This window comes from Ambystoma mexicanum, chromosome 8 (assembly GCF_040938575.1).
Source record: "Ambystoma mexicanum isolate Mex_15411 chromosome 8, UKY_AmexF1_1, whole genome shotgun sequence".
NCBI lineage: Eukaryota > Metazoa > Chordata > Amphibia > Caudata > Ambystomatidae > Ambystoma > Ambystoma mexicanum.
The window spans coordinates 1,059,539,979-1,059,563,503 of record NC_090929.1 but is presented as its reverse complement, the minus strand read 5'-3'; the positions used below and the strand labels follow the sequence as shown (position 1 = coordinate 1,059,563,503).

Sequence of the window (23,525 nt, the reverse complement as noted above, 5' to 3'; positions counted from 1 at the left end):
AGAGGCACACTGGATTGACAAAACGAGTTCTCTACAGCCTTGGGGCCTTAATGAGGATTTAACCTTGAACTGCTTCTTATGATCTTGAATTATTCAATAGGGAATGTTTGATTTTAAAGAATAACAGAAACCCGATGATTGTACCACAATGTTTGTGTCTGATCTGTAATGTAGGGAGAGCCTAATTTGTTTCTATAGAATTAAGCCTATTTCAAAGTTTGCACGTTTTTACGCCACCTTGTGAATTGTAAGAAATAATTGTACTCACCTTGATGTCCATTTATTACATGCTTAACTATTTGTACATATTTTGATAGGAACCGCTGCACTAGGTTATTCATATGATGTGTATGGTTTTATGGTCACTTTCACTACATATTGCATAATGAGAATTACCTCATTTTACCAATCAGGGATTTTGAGGCTTAATGCTGCCATCTTTTGGTTGAATAATAGCCTCAGTACTCTTCACCCTGATGGCTTGACAACATAGACATATACTTGTTCTTGCCTACCTTTTGACTTAATTGACTTTAACCTAGGAGTCATCATTGATGACCATTTCTGGCATCCATGTCAATATCATACTCTACAGCCACTTACTTCTATCTGTCTCTTCTCTAATCGTTAGCGGAGTGGCATTAGCACCTTTCTACATATGCTTCACATGCTTTTTTTGGTCATTTTTACGGTGTGCTCTTTACGTTTCCATCTAGATTGCCCTTTAGTCAGCATATTCGATAAATCTTGACCCCCATTTGAGATCAACACTTCATTCTTATCTACCGCCTTTTCTGGCACCCATTACATAGCACGTCAATATTTGAGTTAACCACGCTAAAATGGCCGATTCTCCAGCATTCGTTCTTAAGTCCTACCTTCATTTCGTGTCCCGTACTAGCCTCTAATTAGATTCCACAAGGCCCGTAGCATTTCCATGGTTCCAGTGGAAGACGCATAGCAGCGGAGCAGACCCTGTTAAGAGCTGTCCCCCCCGCTCTTCAGGTATGCGCGTGTTAATTCACATTACTCGCCTTTAGGGACTTGGTAGAAAGTTCCTTTTTTTAAGCCTTGCTCTTCCATTTTTTTTCGTTTCACAGTCGAAAGATTACACAGACCAGCACTCGTGCATTTGCATGCCCGATCGTGCTTGTATTACAAACTTTGACTATAACTGGCTTCTGCATTCTCATCGTGCATGTAACCTTACTAAGGTAATCTTCCACAGCTATTTAATACTCAACTATTTCACAATGCCTTTATTATTATTAGACTGTTGCTTACAGTTGGATCCAACTTTGTTTTTCTATTAGTTTACATCTGCATGCTGAAGTAACGAGTGCCTCAGCCGATTGCAGGCCTCAGACTGAGACAAGAGGTCTTCATCCATTGTTTGGATATTTTCTCCCTATTATCCACTATTATATATACTCACGTTAGGTATGTTACTCAGAATTTATTTCTACTACTTCCAATTATCTGTATTTAGTTGTGTGCCCAAATCTACCTGTCTTTTTTGATTTTATAGAAACTATAATCGCATACGCTTAGTATTGAGGAATGTACCTCCCGATGTTCAGTGACACGCCTTCTATTTCTTCTCAACATTTCTGCACTACGTGATTTGGATTTGTGTTCATAAGGGTAACTATCTATATCTATATTGCCTCTTACTTAAGTACCAGAATAATAGAGTCTGTTAACTGGTAGGCATCCTTAAGATCTTAAGTTTGTACTCAACGTTTGGGTCCTATTTGCCAACTCGAGAAATTGAATCTGCAAACTTAACAGCAACACTGGTGATCTAACGTTGTCAAGACTACAGGATGGTGACTACTTAGTGACTTTGCATATCTTCGAACATAGTTGCTTTGGTTAAGCTAAGGGTGTATAATTGATGACAATGCACATGAAGTTGAACCTTTGCCCCTATATCTGAGGGGATCACGTTAGGTACAATATGGAAAACTGATATTACAGTTGAATTTACAGAATATAGTATATAAAGAATGAAATTTGTGTCAACAAAAAAGTTTTTGAACCAATGTTTTTTCTTTTGTATTAAGAGTCCAACTCTAGCCATAAGAAGAAGAGGAGATCATCCTCGAAACGCGTTGTTAATTGATTTGGAATTCACTATTTCTTCAAATTTGGTGTCATCTATTGATACTGTCTTGTTTCTTCGTTTGGTAAATAATCTTGTTTGAGAAAAAACATTTTTGGACTACATTGCTTTGATATGAATATCTTTTGCCTTACACAACTATGTGTGTTTACATTTTTCACAAACAGAATCTATATTACTATTTTTTCTGCACCATTGTTTAAATAACAGTATTGGACTTGTCCAAACATTTGAAAGTTTGCAGGGGACGGGAGGATTCCCAGGTTGAATCCTCTTCCTTTTCATTGTTCAGTGTTGGGGTTTTGTTCCATGACCCCAGTCCCCCCCCGCACCTAAAAGTTATTAAAATTAATTCTTGAATTGTTTAACAATTTTCTATGAACTATAGGTGTGCACCTATGTCCAACCTTTTGCAATTATGTGATGTGAGCATGGCTGACAGTGCAGGAATACATGCAAAGATATGACCACTGTCTGACAGCCACGTGAGGAGATGCTTGAAATAAAATTAAGTCAACAGGTGGGCAATTCTTTTAGGATTTGGGGAGTGCATTTGTGAATTCTATTTTCATTTAATTATTTCTACAACGTGCCATATTCAGTATAGTTGGTAGCTTATCATGAAAAGAAAAAAAAAACGGTATGACAGGCAAAAATGGATGTTGCATTACTTGGGAAAGAGTAATGCCTTGACAACCCGCCCAACCTTTAAAAGGTGTTGGACCCTTTGAACGTCTGGGACATTGGGCCCCACAATTTTGCATTCTGATGTGAAGAAGGTGGAGGTGAGTTGGTTCCTAGTCACCTGCATCGAGAAAAGTGTGCGACTACATGTACCAGAATCCTTAGAGACCTTAATGAGAATTAACCAGACACACCTGAAAAGGAAAAGGAAAACAGCCTCCCTGATGATTGATAGAGTCAAGAAAACATTTGGAGGAGAAGACTAACTGTTGCTTTAGCAGGTAAATCTGACTGGGAACCAGAGTGCGAGCCCCATCTCCAAGAGACCAACATATATTATGGAAGAGTTTAGGAGAAAGGTGGACAATAGCAAGCACATTTAGAAGATCAAAAACAAAGGCGTTATGTTGATCCCACCTTCCAATACCGTACAGAAAACATTAGGCTTCTCCCACTTTTGCTACCAGAAGACAGCAGATCCAGGCAAGCAGCCGTGAGACATGGCCTCGAAAACCTTGCAACAACATTTTGAATTTGCGGTCATTTGCGCACAATGAGTTTGGGAATTTTCAGGCAAATGGCAGCAAAATGATCCAGCACTGGAGATATGAAGCACTTCGCTCTAGATATTTGATCAGAAAAAATGAAGGAATATACCACTCGTGGAAGTAGGCACAGCTAGTAAAAAGAAGGACTGTGGCACTTCAATGATTTGTGCCAGCACTATGGGCTCGGCTTTAATTTTCTTCGCAGTGTAAGAGGTCTCAGGACAGGGTTTATGCAATCAGGGCAGGCACACACTGTACCAATGCGTTGGATCTACGAAAACCTTTTATGGTTGAGACACATCTGCATAAGATGGGCTTTTAATGAAGCAGTGGAAGGAGGCCTAGAGCGTGGTCTTTCCTTGTGTGTTAAGACCCCGTTCCTAGCCTCTTCATTATCTGGGAGACTGCCACACCCCCACTGCTGCATAGTAATAATGATAGGCAGTATTTCTCAGCGACTATGTCCATATCCCTGTGCACCCAGAGGAGGCAATGGCTGTAATGTTCATAAAGTATTAGCCGTTTTTGGAAGTTGACTTACCTACTTTACTTAATTTAATAAACAAGTTATAGGAAGAAATACCAAAGACATATTGTTTTCGAGCATGGGATCCAAAATTATTTGAACATTATTTATTTGCGCTTGCACCCTGCACCCGGGTCTGTTTGCATGATGGTATGCAAATAACCAGCTCAACAGGAAATATCAGACTGATCTTATTGGCTGGTGCTCAATATCCAACAGTGAGTGAGGGACATGGGGATTCTCATGCTTTGCCTGCCACAAACTCAAGGGAGTGCAAGCCAACTCCCTCGTGTTGCTGCCTGGTTGGAAAGTTCCCTATGGGTGAAGGAAGGCCATGCTTGGAAAGCCCATCGAAGCGCCCTTGCCTAAGCCACAGGTGTCTTGAAATGCTGCAGGTACCAGAAAGCTGCAAGCATTGGGGGTGAACTAAGGGTAGGACCATTAGGGCATTGGACAGGGGTTCAACTCAACAGCATAGGAAACATACCTCTGGTTGCTACTGTCCTTTGTCCCCTTCTTCTCAATAACTACCTGGGACAATGGTTTGGAGTTGATTTGAAATAAGTCATTTGAAATAAGTTTATTAGGGCCTGGGAGACAAAAACCTGCAAGCATTTGTTTAGTGGGAGCATGCAGGAGACCCACAACCGCACCTCAACACCTTCCACCATACCCAGTGTAACAAGAACCCCTCAAGGCCAATGTTGTTTAATCCACGTACTTGTACAATCCTGTGGGCATATGGCGGGATCTTTTCTCTCAACAGCGTCACAGATCCCGTCGGGGCACGTCCGCAGGTCCGGTGTGCAGGTAGAATAATTTCTGCTGATTCCTGTAAATGGAGAATGCAATGACACCTAAATAAGGGAAGGTGTGGTAACATCTGGATGAGCAGGGTGAGAAGACGTCCAGGTTTTGCAGGGGCTGTCCTGGTATTCAGTGCTCTGGCCCCCCCTATCCCAGTTTTGGGGAAAGGGAGGGGGACTTCTTGATCAGGCAACAATTATAAACTAAATAAATATCATAACGCTAGAATTTTAACATCTCAGGATGAGCTCGAACCACCAACCTTCCAGATCCCATTCACATGCATTGTCTGCTTGCACCACAGAGACTGACTGCGAAACAAGCAAATACCAAAGCATCAAATATCAATTCGAGCAGTAGCTCCTTTGGTATTAAGGTGCTGAACTCCACAGTCAAAATCACGCAATATTATTTAGGAACAGTGCTGGAAATACTGTGGAAGAGGTGGGCCGGTGGTGGGGGGTGGGATGAAGTGTTGAGGTGGTTCGGGTTAAGGTGGGTGGGTGTGCAGGAATGAAGTGGGGGCAATGAGGTGTGATTAGGGTAGTCCTTCTTTTATGTTGTTGGCCATCCCGGTTTTTTGTCTTGAATATCTGGTCCGCCCATACATGAGTTGCGTGCCATACACAGGCATGAAACGAGAGCAGTCTAGTCCGCCCATACATGAGTTGCGTGCCATACACAGGCATGAAACGAGAGCGGGCACCCCTCAGTGGACAAGTTCTTCCACTTTCAAACAGGTGCTGCCTAAATAATTTGGTAAAGGCATGTGTTGATGCTCAATAGAGTAATTTTAATCTAGATCAATGGACATCAGTGGCTATGGAAACCTAATCGCCAATCTGGAATCACCAGTGGCAATGGATCAGAGATCACTGTGAAAACAAAGCCAGGGACAGCAGTGACAATAAAGCACTATTAAATGACACTCAGGGACATCGGTGCCAATGGAGCACTATTAATTAATTCATTCAAAATTGATCATTGTCAATCTGTTCTCAGGAAAGTCGATGACATATGTACACAACTGATCAAGATTGGGTGATAAGTGTGACAGCATAACAATACCAGTATACACTCACTGACAGTGTCACATCGAAGCAGTACAAGTAGGACTCAGTGATACCAGTGACAACAACGCAGTCTTCATTTAATGCACATCACTCTTAACCCCTGTTGCGCTAGTATTCTAGAGTTATTTTGCTGCTGTTATAACTTTGGGCATCCCCCAAGTACTCCACATAGTGCTGAAACTGTGGTATTGGCGCTATCTAGGGTGAGTGGAAAACTATGCTGAGGGAAACACAGACAAATGGGCACAGCCAGAACTTGGGCGATCCAATGGGATGGCCGCAAGATGTCTGCCAAGTTGCGTCCGCCAAAGGACTGCAACAGGAAGGGCTGAACGAATGTGCAGTAAAGTGGTGGGATAAGCAGGTGGCGACACAGGAAGTGCTTCATGTTTCACCAACCAGGTTCACATGCATGGACACTGTGATGGACAGCATTCAACAGCCACTTTTCCCCAACAAAGTGATTTATACTGCCCACAGAGGACTCTATTTGACACACGCCGAGGTCTTGTTTGCACCATGGCACAACATTGTTAAAAATCATGAAACACTTGCATGACAATACATTATGGTTTATGAAGGAATCTCTGCAGAGGAGCATGCTACCTGATCTGGGTTCTTACCTTTGCCATCCCCCTGCCTCCACCGGCAACTCCCGGTGAGTGCCCCGAACGCTCCGCACTCCTCACACTCGCCGCGGTGCTTGCTTATTGAGCAAGAGTTAGGACAGCCTTCATCCTTATTCGTAGCTGTGGGAAGAGTGGCACATCTTTAGGATCTCTATGGAAACCAGTAGCTCCCAATTCTAGACAACAGAGCCATGCTATTGTGTAAGTCAGCCCAGCATTCACCCTACGGTGTTCCTAATAGGTTCCTACGTTCGACACCCAAACATGTTGTTGGGCTACACTGCCTTATCAATTATTTAGTCAACATTGGTGGGCTGGGAGGTCTATTCAGGTGAGACTGGTCCTAGAAACGGGAGTCCTACCTATGAGGAGCGTCTCGTCCACTTTTTCTCCCTAAAAACTGACAAATGCCCCTAAAAAGAAAAATAGGGAGTACCAATACTCCCAACAAAAACAGGAAACTGACTTATAGGAGCTTGTCCCTCTGCATTCACCCGCACAGCTCCATGGATAAGTTCGGACCAGTAGTACACGTTGTGCCTCACGAAGAAACGCCTATTATTACTGTCGGATCTGAAGAGGTAAACATTCATTTTTAATGTGCATGAATAACTAGGTGCAAAGAAATATTTGTTTTGTAGTTAAAACACGTTTGATCGCTTATACAAATACTCCCAATGGGAAAGGGAATAACTTTTTTACTCCCGGAAATCATTTTATGACCTATTATTAAAAACAGTTAGTACATTATTACCACTTTAAAATCCTACATGATATGATATAATAGGTTATTTATAATGCGCTTAATACCCAGAGGTTTCTAAAAACGCAGACCCTGCGATCGAACCTGTGTTGCTGCATGTCGTCTTGCTTCCAAGGCGAGCACGTTGCCCCTGAGCGATCCTCCCGAGACATGGTGCACTGGTGACAGGACAACAATTTGATCCTGTCCTCTTATATATTTAAATCTACAAAGTTAAAAGCATAAATCCAAAGGTAAAGAATATATTCCCCTTTGCAGTATTAATTATAGAAGGGTAAAGTACAACCATGGGGTGCATTTCATCTCGGAGTTCCGTGTGACATCTCGAGCTCCACTCCTGTCGTCAAACAGATGTCGCTTCAAACCCCTTGGCGGAATATCCCCTTCCGAGCCCCCTCTAAACAGTTTCTGACCCCCTCTTCCTGCACCCCAGGTTTCTTGGTGTGCTAATGCTGCACACCTATCTCTCCACTGGTTCATGTTTCCCCTACTCCCATGACATTGCCCCTGAGCTATCCTCGCGAGAGTATTCCAAAATACTCCCTCCTGCCCTGAGCAAAACATCACATCAAGAAACTAAAAGGGAAATGTTTGCAGAATTTAGGAAGAATATGGTGAAAATGCGTAAACAGATATGCTTTGCAATCTAAAGGCATATTGCATTGCTCTGTTGCAACCCTTGGCAGAGTACTGTGCTACTTCTTAGTGTAGTTACTTCCCCAGGAAGGGACAACCTTAACCATTTCCAATCTTCAAAACATTTATTTATCCCTTCTCTTCCCATTAGACTCCAAGGCGTACCCGATGGACACCCATTCCACTACCCCTTGATCACCTGATAATACGTTTGTGCTCACTTGCTATTCTAATACAGTGCATAGGATTTTCAATGTTAAACCTAAATCGAATGGGAGAAAGATGCAAAGCGTCACTGATAATTGAAACCCTAAAGCAGGAGAGAGTAGAAACACACACAACAAATCTGAATGCAAGAGAATTCTGAATGCAAGAGAATTGTGAATACATACGTGTTCCCTCCAGCAGGATTGTTATCAGGGTTTTGACATGTCTTTTGGTCGATTTGTCGTTAGCCTGGACCACATACTGCACTTCGGATCCTCCGAAGTTGAGCAGTGCCGCAGAGTCATTCACGTAGAGTGTCCCAAAAGTGTTCTCCTGAGCAAGGGCCACAAGGGTGACGTTTGAGGGCAGCAACCTGTAGGTGATATTTATCCCGGCAAACTTCATGCAGTTCTCAATGCAGACCTTTCCAATCTGGATGCAAGATCAAAGGTGAGGAAATCAGTGTACAATTCATTCACCTTGGAAATATGCAATGGTTCTCAACCTGATTTCCTGCAATGCTCTGCAATACCATTGCAATGGTGAGGTTGCTGGCAGTGTAAGGAGAAGACTAGTTACTAAGCCAAGGTGTTGGCTTTTTCACTTGACCAAACTGAAAGATATTACGATATTACTCTATATTATTATTCCTTGGCTTTCCTATCATCCAAAATTGGGAGTGCATTGAAAGAGGCTGATCCTCATTATTACGCGCTATTAAAAAACATTGACATTTACACAGCTTTTGCAATCGAAAGAAAATAGATTGTAGTAGTATATTATTAATGAATTCAATCGTAAATTGCTTTTCTTTTCAAATATTTTTTATTCAGATTTGATAAGTAACTAGCAGAAGTACCCGCTCTCCGAATGGGTTCTGTAGACAGACATGATAACAATGATCCTGTAGGTCGCTGTTCCGATTCGCTTATTGCTTGATGTGCTTTGCACCCTGAAGTAAACTGCACTAAGAATGGGCGTATGTGGCTGGCATACCCCAGAGCAGGCATTGGAGGAAGGAGAGTGTTGATGTGTTGCTGTATACTGGTACCTTCTGTGCTCTCTCCCCACCTGTCGCCTCACCCTAGCATGGCACAGTTCATTGTGGTGCATTGTGATGGAAATATCTTGGAAAGTGTGCATCCTAGGTTCTGGACTTGAGTTTTGTTCCTCGTGTCGGGACCGGTTCGTCTACAATCACATTGATGTTTTGCCGATTTCCAGCAGCTGTCTCATGCGTGAAGGTGCTGAAATCTGGGGAAAGTGGTGGGATGTCCACACGTCATGTCGCTATTAATGTCCAGAGGGTCCTAAAAGGCAACTATGTTAAATTTGGGGCAGATACGTGAAACAGAATTGAATTGTATAAGGAACATTACTTCACCAAGCCACAAACCCACAAACTTTGACTTTTGCTAAAATCTGACTAAAGTAGTGGGGTGTAATGGCTGCAGGGTCCTAACAGACAACTATGCAAAATGTGGTGAAGATTGGTGAAATGGCGTGGAACTTTATAAGGAACACCGCTTCGACACAAATCCCGCCACAAACAAATGTTGACTTTTTTATCTATAGACTAGATAGGCTGAACGTCACATACATAATCACATAATTACATCATACAATGAACCCCATGAGAAAACATGCAAAGTTTCCAATACATAGTGTTTCTTCAACTTTTGATCCTTCCATCCTTTCCGGTGATTAAAACAAAACGCGCCTTAGCTCCCCACATCCTCATACTCCCTCACCTGTGCCTCCCTCCACAACCTCTCATTTCCTCCTTGCTTCTCAACCTCACATTTACTCCTTGCTTCTCCCCGTAAGAGACTACTGACTCTATTAACCCCCATGAAGTCCAAAATCAATCAATTTGCTCTTCTGACCTACTCCCTCCCTCTTTCTTATGCCTTCCTAAGTGCTTGTCCATTCAATTCATAGTGCGTTCCATCTCGTAAATCTCTTTCACTTTATCCACCCGTTCCCGATACGTAGGCAACCTTGGTCTCTTCCAGTGTATGGTAAGGCACACCCTAGCTGCAAGCATCAAGTTCTTAGGCATATGCCTCAGCCAACATAGATGTTTTCTGTCCATTTCCAATCCAAACAGTAACAATAGGGGCTCTGGAGTTCTCTCCACTCCTTCCACCTCTTTTATCCACCAAGGACCTCTTTCCAGTAGCTTCTGGGGATCGAACTGCCATCTGTTCAAAAGACGGTAATTGTGAATTTTGTATTAGATGCATAGCGAAACCTTAGAGTCCTCGTACATATTTGTCCCCAATCCTGGTCTCTTATTTCCTTCCCCATGTCTTTCTCCAATCATTGTATAGTGTTATGTCTCTCCTCGCCTCCAGTGTCCATCAACACCCTATATATATTAGACACCAGTCCCTTCGATGTTGGCTGCTTGTCTTGTACCTGTTTAAAACTAGGTAGCAGCGTCCGTAAGTTCCCTTGCATTTGGGATCTAATAGGACATAAAGGGTGACAGCTTTGGTATCCTCAGCAGAAGTTGTAGTTGATCTTTTCCATTAAGCTTTGCCTCCTTCCATAATTGGCCTGCCATTACCAGACCTTGTTCATACCAAGATTGGAAACGCAATGGTTCATGACTAAGGTCTCTGATCGGGGTGCCCAAATACAACTCAATGGTGATGACCATGATGTAACCACGTTCATACTCCTTTGCTGCTGCCACTTTATGTGTCTTACCCCCTACTGTGAATCCTCCATGGCCAATGGTTATATCGATAGGGCAAACAACAGTGTAAAGAGTGGCCATCCCTCTTCTACTCCTACCAACGGGACCATTTCTGAGGCCACTCCATTCACTGATGCATCCACCGCAGGCCAATGGTACAATGCTTCCATTCACCTCATCTAGTTCCTTCCAAATTCCATTTTCCTCAGTGTGGGGAACCGTGAACCCCACTCCATCCTGTCAAAGGTTTTTTTTGCATCTAGGGACAACAGCATTAGATCTTTTATGTCTCCTCACAGGAAAGACATCAAGTCTAGAGATTTTATAATATTGTGTGCACCCCACCAGTCACAAACAAATCCCACCTCATCTGTGCGAGCCAACGTAGGTAGGACACCACCCAACCTCTTTGCTAGAACACTGGTAAAGATGTTAGTGTCACAGTTCAGAAGGAAACTTGGTCTACATGAGCCTTGTGAAATACTGTTATCCCGGCTTGCAGGAATGATTGGGGTGCCTCTGCTCCCCCCATAATGAAATTGAATAACCTGTGCAAGAAGGGCGCTAGTATATCTACATATCTTTTGTAAAAACTGGTTTTGAATGTGTCAGATCCTGGGGCTTTCCATATTTTCATTGACATAATGGCTCTGGACACTTCAAGGAGCGATATAAGTGGTTCTCGTAAAGCTTGATCATCTATGCTCAGTGTCTGCAGTTCTAAACTGCCTAAACAGGTCATTACCTCACTCATATCCACCTCCTCCTCCACATTATATAATCCTTTATGTAACCTGCCAGAGTTACCCGTTATGTCCTTATTCAGTGTCAAGAACCCTCCCTTTTCATCTTTCACCCGCTCACTCCTATTTATTTCTTTTGCCACTTCAGCCTGTTTACCAACATCATGTTTGCTTTACACCCCTTTCAAAGAAGGCTTGCTTACAAAACCTAAACTGCTTACAAAACCTAAACTTAGCAAGTATCTTGTCTTACCATAAGTCTTTCAGGGCTCGCCGTTTGGCCAGCATCTCCTGAGCTAGGGTGTCTTCCTCTAATTCTCGTCTCCTCAACCATCCCTCTAATGCTCTGATTTCCTCTTTCAATTTCGCCCCTCTTAGTGCACGTTCTCTTTTCTTCGTTGCTCCGTCTGCAATTATTATCCCTCTCAGGGTGGCTTTCCCTGCTTCCCACACCATGCTTAACCACGGTTCGCCTGTGTCATTTATCTGAAAGTAACTTTTTTATGTGAGCTCTCATTTCTTCATCAAAGACCCTGTAGCTGAACAATGTGTCATTGGAAATTGACTTCCTTTCCCGCTATATCTTAACCCCCAGTGCTAGCGAGGTCACCACCAGATCATGCTTGAGCCATGCTGCCAGGAGAATAGAGGCTTCTCTTATCATGTATTCCTGTCCTGCTTCCACGAAGATGTGGTCTATAAACATGTATTTTTTGTGTGGGAATGAATGAAATGAATATCCCTCTTTCTTGGGATTCACTGTCCTCCAGGTATGTCACAGAAAATTATATTGCATCAATGTAGCTAATGTGCATCGTGGTCTGGCACCCACATGACAAATCTCTTCCTTAACTGAACACCAGTCTTTAGATGGGTACATAGCCATATTGAAATCTCGCCCACATATCAGCAGCCCCACATTTTGGTCTCAATTTATTTGAGCATGGCCATGCCAACCCCACCAGCACTGTGTTTGGGGCGTATATATCACACATATTGTCAACACCTGGTTTCCCCTCTTACCCTTCACCACTACCGATCTACCCCCTGGTCCTATTTGACCTCTTTCATTGTCAATCCTAGGGATTTATTTATATAATATATCAACTCCCACTTTTTTCGTTTAGCCTGATGCCCATATTGTCTCTCCATATTGGGGCCCCCCAATTACAAATCCCTCACCTCTCCTATACCTTGTTTCTTGTTATGTTATGTTAGTGGAATTTGTAGAGCGGACGCCCGCCCGAAGGCATCTTGGCGCTAGAGTAACCAGTCCAGTTTCGCACCAGCAAAAGAATGTGTTCTAGAACAGCAGAGTTTTCAGTTTACGCCCAAAGGCAAGGTGATTGACACCCCTCCGTAGACCAATAGGGAGTTCATTCCAGGTTCTGGCTGCCACAACAGAGAAGGCGCGACTGCCTATGTGGGTGCGCCTAAACCGAGGAACAGCTATCAGGAGGGCAGAGTGGGAGCGAAGAGCCCGGGTGGGGACATATTGTACACATTTTGCTTGTTAATACTCTGCTCCAATGCCGTGGAATGCTTAATGTTTATTGCAGAAAGAGCACCTTTCGCCATTCCCGTAAGAACAATCTCACTATGATGGACCGCGTTTCCTTTTCCCCTTCCTCCTGAGCCATTTGGTCCCACCGGTCTGCTGGTGCCTCTCAGCTGTTCTTCGATGGGTACCATTTCATGTTGGTTCTCTTCAAGGTAAATCAGAGCCCCTTCCACTTCCTCTTTAGTCGTGATGTGAAAGTCCTCTTTTCCTACACCAAAGGTCAGAGAGAATGGGAACCCCCAACTGCATTTCACCTCCCGCTCTCTCTGTCACTCAGTAAGGTCCCTCCACAGTCCCTCCACCTCACCAGTGTGAAGGAGGAAAAGTCCTGAAATGTATTGACCATCGAACCGTCAATGGTTAAATCCAGTTGCTTCCTTGCTCTGTCCAATTCAGCCACCTTATCTGTGTGGTTATGACACTTTGCTAGAATGGAGCGCGGGCCCCCTGGCAGTCCTTCCGCAGGGTGAATTCTATCAAAGCTAAAGGCACGATATCTTTTCCCTCTTCCACGAAGAGGGATCTCAGTATCAGTCTGACTTTCTGCTCCAGACTTTGCAAGCTCAAACCCTCTCCCTCCCGAATGCCAAGCATATCTATATTGGCTCTCCTTTCCCTGTTTTCCAGGTCGTCAATTTTCAGGGATATGCCATACTCTCTGACTTCCAGTTCCTGAGTCCTCATGTCTATCCTCATCTCCAGAACATCAGCCGTCAGTTGGTTATTTTTCAGCGCTTTCACTTTTCACTCTAATATCTCAACCATGCCTTTCAGAGCACTCAATGAAGCATGAATGTCTCCTTGCATGAATTTTATTTCATTTAGCAGGGTGTTTATATCTGCTTTTGTGACTATTTGGTCTCCCGTTGATTGCAGAATTGGTGAACACACTGAGGATTCCATGGCTTTTTGCTTCACAGGCACCTTCCTCACACCAAACTCCTGTGGGTATGGTTCCACCTGCAGTCACAGCACCCTATTATACTTCCCTTCTCTGGTATTAGCAGGCCACCCTTCATAATCCACCAAGACTCAAAGCTGCATAAACCCTCCCCAGCTGGGAGCGCCGGACCCAGCACGCTCGCTCTATGCTCTTTTACCGCACAGTCGCTGAGCCAATTTCATTGTTGTCCTCAGATCAGCTGACTTCCAACAGATTCTGGCCTCAACTCCCAGCCTCCACCCTTACCTCTGTGCCAAAAGCGTCGGCCTTCATTACTGCCAGAGGCCACGGGTCTGCTCCTTCCTGGGTCCGCTTCTGTCACTACTTCCAAGTTGGGGGCTGATCTACCTCCACTTTTCACTCCTTCTCGTATTTCAAACTCCATCGGCACGGGATCCTCCCTGCTAAGACACACCTGAGTGGAACAGGGAAATCTGAGCCCCCGGTGGGTCTGCAACTCCCTCTGTGCTCTCCTCCCTCTGCCTCTACTTCAGTGTGAGCTGGTGCCGCCACTCACTTGCAGCGCACCCTCTCGACTCATTCAGCCTTCCGGATTTAACAGATTTGAAGAGGAGTAGATCCTCCCTCTCTCTGGTAATAGACAGGTGAAAATGTAATTCAAGGGCATGTGTCGCGCCCTCCTGTCCAACATTGTAAAAGCCAGAAACATTGTTCATTGAGGAGGCAGGCTTCCCTTATTATTGGCTGGTACATTAGAAAATAGGTGACACTGCACACATTTATTTAGGACAACATTAACAAAGGAATGCTTACATTGTGCCCAACATAATTAACACAGAATATAGATGTCTGAAATAGAATACAGGTCAGCAAAAGGATCCTTTCCTTTCAAAATGAATGCCACATCATGTATTATAAATGGCTACAGGCCTCAAAGCCCCATGAAGATTTAGCATTGTTGAGCAAAAAGAAAATATGGTGCTGCGTGCAAAAAGGGATTGCATCGGGTAGAAGCCAATATGCAGTGATTCAGCAGTTTAAATAGCAGAAAAGATGGGTTTTAAAAGGGCTCCTTACAAATGAAGCAGGCATAAAATCAGAGAAAGGATACAAAGGGGGGATTAGCCAATAAGAACCTAGGCAGATAGTCTATGTCTCGGACACAGTGTGCTAAGAAGTTTGAAGCAATGCATAATTTTCAAAACCTGCTTTTTACAGTTTTAAGGTTGTGAAAAATATTGTGTGGTTTTGTGAAATTTGGAAAAACAACCAGTCATGATGATTACCATAAATGAGGTCAGTGTGACAGAAAATGATCATGTGTTTCAGGAAGTTGTTTGTAGAAATGTGACCAATTGCATTATAAGGTTCATATTAGAACAGAACTGATGTAATATTTTAAAATATGTAAAACCATGATGGATGCAGAAATGCAGTGATATATATTTCAAGCCTGTGAGACAGACGATTAAACAAGATGTTCTCAACCAGCTACCTGTGTGTCTCTTTATTGCATGGTGCATATTTATTTCCAGGGAAGGCTGACTGTAAGGATTTGTAAGGCTTAATTGCCCAAGTCGGACTCCAGTGACACTTCAAGCGATTCTTCCTGGCATAGCGGGTTCTCTGGGTTTAAGGGGATCTCTCTGCTACTGCTTTGAGGCAGCTGCTTCTCGAAGGAGTACGACTTTCAGCAGCCATCTTGCCTGCACCCCCTGGTGACCTCCGTAAATTGCCTTTTAACAAGTTTTGCAAGGACATTTTGTTTAGTGCCACACTGAGTGAGGATTGTGTAAAATGTGTTTACTAAAAGGATTGATCCATGATGAAAAGGTATCACTCATTCAGAGCTTAAAACCCACGGAGGCTTGTTCATGCATTGTGCCCCTTTCATTTAAGTGGACAAACTGGAGAACATTGTTATATTGGAACACAAATCATAGTGTGCAACCTTTGGTTCTCCAGATGTTTTGGACTACAACTCCAATGATCCCTCTCCATTGACTCTGCTGGCTAGGGCTGTTGATAGATGTAGTCCCAAACATATGGACAGCCAAAGGTCGCAGACCCTTGACCTAAAACATGCAGCATGATGGACCCTGGATTTTTCCATTCATTGAATGCCTGTAGTTTGTTCCCTAAATATGCAACCGTGACAAAAAGAAAGCGACACTTTTGCAACTGAACGTACTGGAAAACGTAAGGGTAGGAGGCTCGCATCACTGGACTTCATGAATTGTTTTGGTGGCTAAGGGATGGGGGAAAGATTCCTAAAAAGGCACCCCCATTCTGCACCAACGAGTGTGATCTGCAAAATCAGTTTCTGGATTAAAATGTCTCCAAGGTGCCACAGCATGCAGGCTTAAGGTTGTAAGGTTGTATTTGATGATGTTAACTCGAATATGGTCATTTATTTTGTTAACGTGCTTTGTTGCCCCTCTTTCATTGCTTAATGGCCATCAGTACAAGATAAATTTATCAAAAAAGGAATTAGCCAATGCGTGATTTACACCAAATTGGTGCTTCCAAAAACGTCTGACCGAGCAGCAGTTCTCACAGGAAATTCACTCTGAACACCACAGCTACCACATGAGCACCAATGAGCAAAACATTTGAGTTCATGACGATTTAATAGTGGAATGTTTGAAAATAATATACCCATATTAAACAAAATTTGAATAGGTGCAGATCAATTTGCACCCTAGTAAAACATTGCCTTGTGCAAAAACACACTGGCCCAATACATGTTTGCAGCGGGGCAAAATTCACTCTGGTGGCAGGAGTGGGGCCAACATGGCCATTTTGTAAACTTTCATTGAATGAACATGTTTTTGCACTAGGGCAATGCGATAATTGCATGCACACTGGTGCAAAATGTTAAGCATACCTCACCCAGCCTTAGAAATGCACCAGTTTGGCATGAAACACTTATTAGTCAATCCCCTTTACTATTATGTTTCGGACACAAGAAAGAATCAAGCAGTAGAACTAAAGGACTAGGTTAGAAATAAACGTATCTTAAGAGATTCAAATAGAACATAGAAAACATAAGAAAACATTTTGTGTTACCTGTGGTTTCTCTTCTAGCTTCTGATTTTTTAAATCATACATACATTTTGTCAACAGAATACAGCATAAATATTTTGCCCCAAATTATTTCTCTCTTTTCAGTGTGGCAACAGGGAAAAATCAAATTCTGGGCCTCATTACAAGTTTGGAGGTGTGGGGAAAAAATTAGCAATAATTCAGTTACCGACACTTTTCCAGCACAGCCAAATTACAAATTGTTTGTGTATCTACCACTGGAGGAATTAGCACAAGGTAAATCCACCGATTTTCAGAGGAAATGTGCCAGCTTCACCTCCAGCGTGTTGCTGGAGGTAATTCCTCCACTTTGCTTCCAAAAAATGGCTGGTTTACCACTTGGTAATTCCAATAATGGTAAATCTGCCAAACATCTCTGTGGAGTCCTATGAACTCCACAAATGGGGAATTACCACCACTTGTAATCCCATGATAACTTCACAGGACCAAGCAGCGGTAATGGTAATTGAGTTTGCCAGTATTCTGGTGGATTTACCGCTGGAATACCACCGAACTGGTAATGAGGTCCAAAGTGCTCTACTTATGGCCTGTGCGGAAGCCACGTCAGGCTCTTGTACGAATGAGGGAGTGTTCTCTCACCTGAGCGAAGCGGTCTGCGTTCCTGTTGACCGCGAAGAGGTACGTCATGTTAGGAAACTGAATGCTGATGGGGAGGATGATGACGTCAAAATGGAGTCGGACTACGCCATCCGGGCCTTGAAACTCTGTGTCGTTCACCAGCACATCCACTTTCACGGAGATGCTTTCTTTGGTTGCCAAGGTTCTTTTAAGGACGAGCTCTGCCGCAAAGAAAATGCTCTCTTTACACAATGACCTTATTAAAACACAATTCTAGTGTTGGCACTGGGTTTGGAATCTCACAGTTAAGTACTTAGGCTGGAGGGAAGTGTGTTTTTCAACGACAGCACAAGCAACAGTGATCAGGTAGTGAGTTAAACTTTTTTTGTTTTAAGGCCATGATCTGGTGTGTATTGAAAAAGCATCTAGAGAACTTAAACTATCAACAAAAATTGTTCCAATTTGCGTGTTAATATTCTGCTTAACGGGGTAGTTTTACATAAAATCTGAATTGCAGGTCGAGGAACGACAATGTTAGCACTTATATCTACACCCTGTCTGGTGGAAAAGTAAATGCCACATGAATACATATGCTTTGCAGGCAGCATTTATGAATGGATTTCTGTGGAATCTGCCTGGTCCTTGACCAGGTGCAAAACTGAGGCAGGTTGCAATGGAATCCATTGTTTGTAGGCCTGCCTCTTCTGCAGGTGTACCACGCAACGCGTTAATGTTCTCCTCCCTGTGCCCCTCCTCCATCTTGTCAGTGCTCCCAAAAGGGCACAAAGTTAAAAAGGAAGTGTAAACGCGTTATGCCTCGTTATGACGCCTGTTTTTAAAGCGCCACATTTAAAATGAGGCTGGAATGTTTGGGGTTTTGTTAGTTACGTCCCTTGATTTAATGTAGAGCTGGAGTGAGAATTATCAAACACATACAACAGTGAAAGTCTTATTATGTTCTATTTTCATCAGGATACTTCAAAGGTCATGTGGTTCAAGGGTGGCTATTAAATACAATACCATGTAAGTGTTCTTGTGAGTGCATGATTGCATTGTCCAGAGCACTGTCTTGAAACTTTAAAGCAAAAAGGTGAGCTTTCTCACAGCAAAACAATATACCTGCACTCGCCATCTTCGCCTCAATTCCCCTGCAACAATCCAACAGGTATGCATGGCTGCAGGAGCATGTGCACTATATGACCGACTGCAGGGGTGTGTGCGCTATATGCCTGGCTGCAAGGGAGTGTGCACTATATGCCTGGCTAGAGGGGAGTGTGTGCTATATGCTGGCTACAAGGGCATGTGCACTATATGACCGACTGCAGGGGTGTGTGTGCCATATGCCTGGCTGCAGGAGCATGTGCACTATATGGTTGACTGCAGGGGTGTGTGTGCTATATGCCTGGCTGCAGGAGCATGTGCACTATATGGCCGACTGCAGGGGTGTGTGTGCTATATGCCTGGCTGTAGGGGCATGTGCACTATATGCCTGGCTGCAAGGGAGTGTGCGCTATATGCCTGGCTGCAAGGGAGTGTGCGCTATATGCCTGGCTGCAGGGGAGTGTGCGATATGTGCCTGGCTACAGGGGAGTGTGTGCTATATGCTGGCTACAAGGGCATGTGCACTACATGACCGACTGCAGGGGTGTGTGTGCTATATGCCTGGCTGCAGGAGCATGTGCACTATATGACCGACTGCAGGGGTGTGTGTGCTATATGTCTGGCTGCAGGAGCATGTGCACTATATGGCCGACTACAGGGGTGTGTGTGCTATATGCCTGGCTGCAGGGGCATGTGCGCTACATGACCGACTGCAGGGGTGTGTGTGCTATATGCCTGGCTGCAGGGGTGTGTGTGCTATATGCCTGGCTGCAGGGCAGTGTGCGCTATATGCCTGGCTGCAGGGGAGTGTGCGATATGTGCCTGGCTGCAGGAGCATGTGCACTATATGACCGACTGCAGGGGTTTGTGTGCTATATGCCTGGCTGCAGGAGCATGTGCACTATATGGCCGACTGCAGGGGTGTGTGTGCTATATGCCTGGCTGCAGGGGCATGTGCACTATATGCCTGGCTGCAAGGGAGTGTGCGCTATATGCCTGGCTGCAAGGGAGTGTGCGCTATATGCCTGGCTACAGGGGAGTGTGTGCTATATGCTGGCTACAAGGGCATGTGCACTATATGACCGACTGCAGGGGTGTGTGTGCTATATGCCTGGCTGCAGGAGCATGTGCACTATATGGTCGACTGCAGGGGTGTGTGTGCTATATGTCTGGCTGCAGGGGCATGTGCACTATATGACCGACTGCAGGGGTGTGTGTGCTATATGCTGGCTACAAGGGCATGTGCGCTATATGACCGACTTCATGTGTGTGTGTGAGCTATATGCATGGGCATGTGTGCTGTATGGAAGATAGGTCAGGAGCAACGCATTTTTCTTGGAAGAAAAACGACACAGCGCAACACAGGTTTGAATCCCGATCCCACGCTTAGAAACCACTCGCTGGTATTAACCGTGTAATGAATGAACAATAAAATAAATGCCTGGCTTCAGAGGCGTGTGTGCTATACGCCTGGCTGCAGAGGCGTGTGCACTATATGCCTGGCTGTAGGGTCGTGTGTGCCATATGCCTAGCTGCAGGGGCGTGTGTGCTACATGCCTGGCTACAGGGGCATGTGCGCTATATGACCGACTGCAGGGGCGTGTGTGCTATATGCCTGGCTGTAGGGGCGTGTGTGCCATATGCCTAGCTGCAGGGGCGTGTGTGCTACATGCCTGGCTACAGGGGCATGTGCGCTATATGACCGACTGCAGGGGCGTGTGTGCTATATGCATGGCTGCACTATATAGAAGGATAGCTCAGGGGCTCCGCGTTTGTCTTGGAAGCAAAACAATGCAGCGCAACACAGGTTTGAATCCCGATCCCGTGCTTAGAAACCACTCAGTGCTATTAATCGCGTTATAAATGAACAATAAAATAAATGCCTGCCTTCAGGGGCGTGTGTGCTATACGCCTGGCTGCCGGGCGTGTGTGCTATATGCATATTTCTTTCCAGTATTGTTTTCCAGTTGTTCACTAACGTGGAGAGTTTATGATTACTTTTTAATTCACCATAATATCGCAATGTTGTAAATTTAGTATGTTGTACTAGATTTGTCGCTGGATATTTCTTCACATTTTTTAAATGCTCTAGATGTCTCTGCCATATAGTCATATGAAATGAAGACTTTTGGGGTCAAGGATTGGCCTTAGTTGCTGTGATGGGCCCGGCTTTAATACTGATGTTACATTTGCATTTTAAGATTGCCTTCTGCTTACCATTGTGAGCATATACTGACTCTGCAGCCCCAGGGGTAGGGGAGTGGTACTCTGGCTGCATCCACAAAGGAAGGAGGGGGATGGTTGCAAAGATGGCCGGGAGGGCCGGGTTAGGGGTGGGACGGGGGTCTAGTTGGCGGGGGGGCAGTTTACCTACACATAAAATGCATAAGAAAGCCACATGACAGCATGTAAATCCTTATAGCAACATGTTCAGCTAAACAAATATCATTGTTGCTTTAATTTTCACATCCTGATTGATAAACTATAAGTCCCAGAGTGCAAGATAATGCCAACCTGAAAAATCTAGTTTACCCCGCGGTACTTTCAGTGATTTAAGACATGCATTAAAAGAAGCTGTGTAATAAACAAAGATATATATATATGCAGATTCCTTGTCACAAACATCCAGCACGTTGTTATTCATGATGTTCAAAACATTTAATTAGTGACTTAAAGCAATTTTTTTGATGTGCATATCAAGATAGTAGACATTGTTATTGTTATTGTTATTTTGCACTTATATAGCGCCTTATATACCATTGGTATGGTCTGAAGGCGCTGGTAGGTTGAACGCCCTTGGGAACCGAAGTTCAGATCAGTATAGAGAGTAGGGAGAGTCAAAAGGTGCGTGTGTGCACCGGATATGTGTGCAGCTCGTGCGGTACACAAAGTAATAGCTGATTCTTATTGGTAGGTGTGGTGGTTGAGAGATCGGGAGAATGTGTTCGTTCTGGCAGGATTTATCCGGAACGGATGTGGCTGCGTTAGGCCTGAGGAGAACGCCTGGCTGGGGGTGTGAGACCAGCAGTGTTTACATAGAATGATGTGGAGTAAGCGGTGGATGTTCGTATGGGAACAGTTATACCGAATGGTGTCATAGTATCTCTGTGTTCTAGTTGAGTGGTGATGTAAAGGAGAGAGTAAGCGTGGGGTGTGGTAAGAATGGTTATATGCTCTTTCAATGTGCAAACTTCTAAAATCACTTTCACAGAGAGGCTACCGGGCGAACTTCTAAGTATAATTTTCCATACAGAGGCTATTGGGGACGTTTCTAAATTCAGTTTATCAGCGAGGCTACTAGGCACACTTCTAAGTGTAACACTCGCGGAGGCTATTGGGTACACTTCTAAATGCAAATTTTCACAGAGCGTCTACTGGGCTACATTTCTAAGTTCAATTTTTCAGAGAGGTTATTGGGCAAACTTCTACTTGAGACTTTCCAGGGTGTCTATTGGATACACTTCTATAATTAACTTTCACGGATGCTATTGGTAGCACTTCTAAATGCAGCTTTCACAGTGTGGCTAATGGGCACACTTCTAGATGCAGCTTTCACAGAGGATATTGGGCCCATATCTAAATTCAATTTTCCACAGAGAGGCTACTGGGCGCACTATTAACTTCATTTTCCAGCGAGGCTATTGGGGATACTTCCAAATTCAGTTTTCCAGCGAGGCTATTAGGAACATTTCTAAATTCATGGATATAAACAAATATTTAAATGGGTGCTTTGTGTTGCTCCCTTTAACAGGCACATATTTGCTTTGCGAGCTCTTTGAGTTGGAAAGGTTCCATCATGCATATGCAAGGCTCTGCCACTGATAGAAGAGATGTGCTGCTTGCAACCTGAGCACCTTAACGACCTGAGAGTCAGGGCGCTGTGTGTGTGTGTGTGTGTCTGAGACTTGTGAAACTGCAGTGCTTGAATGCTCGTCCCGAGCCGATTCTATGTTTGCCTCGGGAAAGACACAACTTCAAGTACGTGTTTCTTGAGCATTTGAGCTAGAGGAACGCTATGTAAAAATATAAAGAACTAGTGGTACGGCGTACCAGTGAGCTTTATTACACTTCCATCTTGACTTCCGGCAACAACGTCAAACATCGTCGCGCGGTCAGGGAAGTCATTGCATACCTGCACATATGGCAGTAGGCGCTATGCAAATTTCAAATAACATAACATCTGAAAGCATTCAAGGAATAAATAGGTTTTGTGTTTGGGAAGTGATGGGGTGTTGGTGGAGCTGAGGGAATAAGGATCACAACGAGTTGTAAAGCAAAGCCCTTACTGTACACATGCAGCGTTCCCCGCACCAGACTGCCGTTCGGGCTGAATTTTGTTTCCTGGAAGGTGTGCTCAACCCGGAAGGCTTCATTGATCCACGAGTCATTGCTGTCGATGACGCTGGTGTATTTTTTCCCTTTGTCCATTGACACGGCGGATGTGGTGTCGGCGTCACACACTGTCAAGTGTGCCAGGACTGTTCCCTGCACGAGATAGGGGGGGAGAAAAAAGGAGAGAGAGAGAGAGAGAGAGTGAGAGAGAAAGGGGGAAAGACAAAGAGAGAGAGAAATAGAGAGAAGGAGGAGAGGTATAGAGAGGACAGAGAGGGAGGCAGCGATAGAAAGATAGAAAGACGAGGCGGAGACAGGTGAAAGAGTCAGAAGAGGAGAGAGAAGAGAGAGTAAGTAGAGAGAGAGAATGAAAGATACGGGGCAGAGAGTGAGTGCAAGAGAAAAAGAGAGAGCGAGAAGAAGGAGGAGAGGTATAGAGAGGAGGGACAGGAAAGCAGAGAGAGAGAGACGAGGCAGACAGGGGAGGGACACAGAAGATGAGAGAGGAGGAAAGAGAGA

The 23,525-nt window shown here is 44.2% G+C and overlaps 1 protein-coding gene across 1 annotated transcript in view; it reads right to left on the bottom strand.

Moving 5' to 3' along the window:
* Positions 1-23,525, bottom strand: part of RET (ret proto-oncogene) — a 301,960-nt gene that overhangs the window by 57,241 nt on the left and 221,194 nt on the right. The window contains exons 5-9 of the mRNA XM_069611035.1: positions 22,961-23,159; positions 17,595-17,794; positions 8,184-8,430; positions 6,387-6,512; positions 4,605-4,715 (exon numbers count right to left, since the gene is read on the bottom strand). Coding sequence (XP_069467136.1) covers positions 4,605-4,715; positions 6,387-6,512; positions 8,184-8,430; positions 17,595-17,794; positions 22,961-23,159 — 883 coding nt within the window. The remainder of the gene's footprint in view (positions 1-4,604; positions 4,716-6,386; positions 6,513-8,183; positions 8,431-17,594; positions 17,795-22,960; positions 23,160-23,525) is intronic.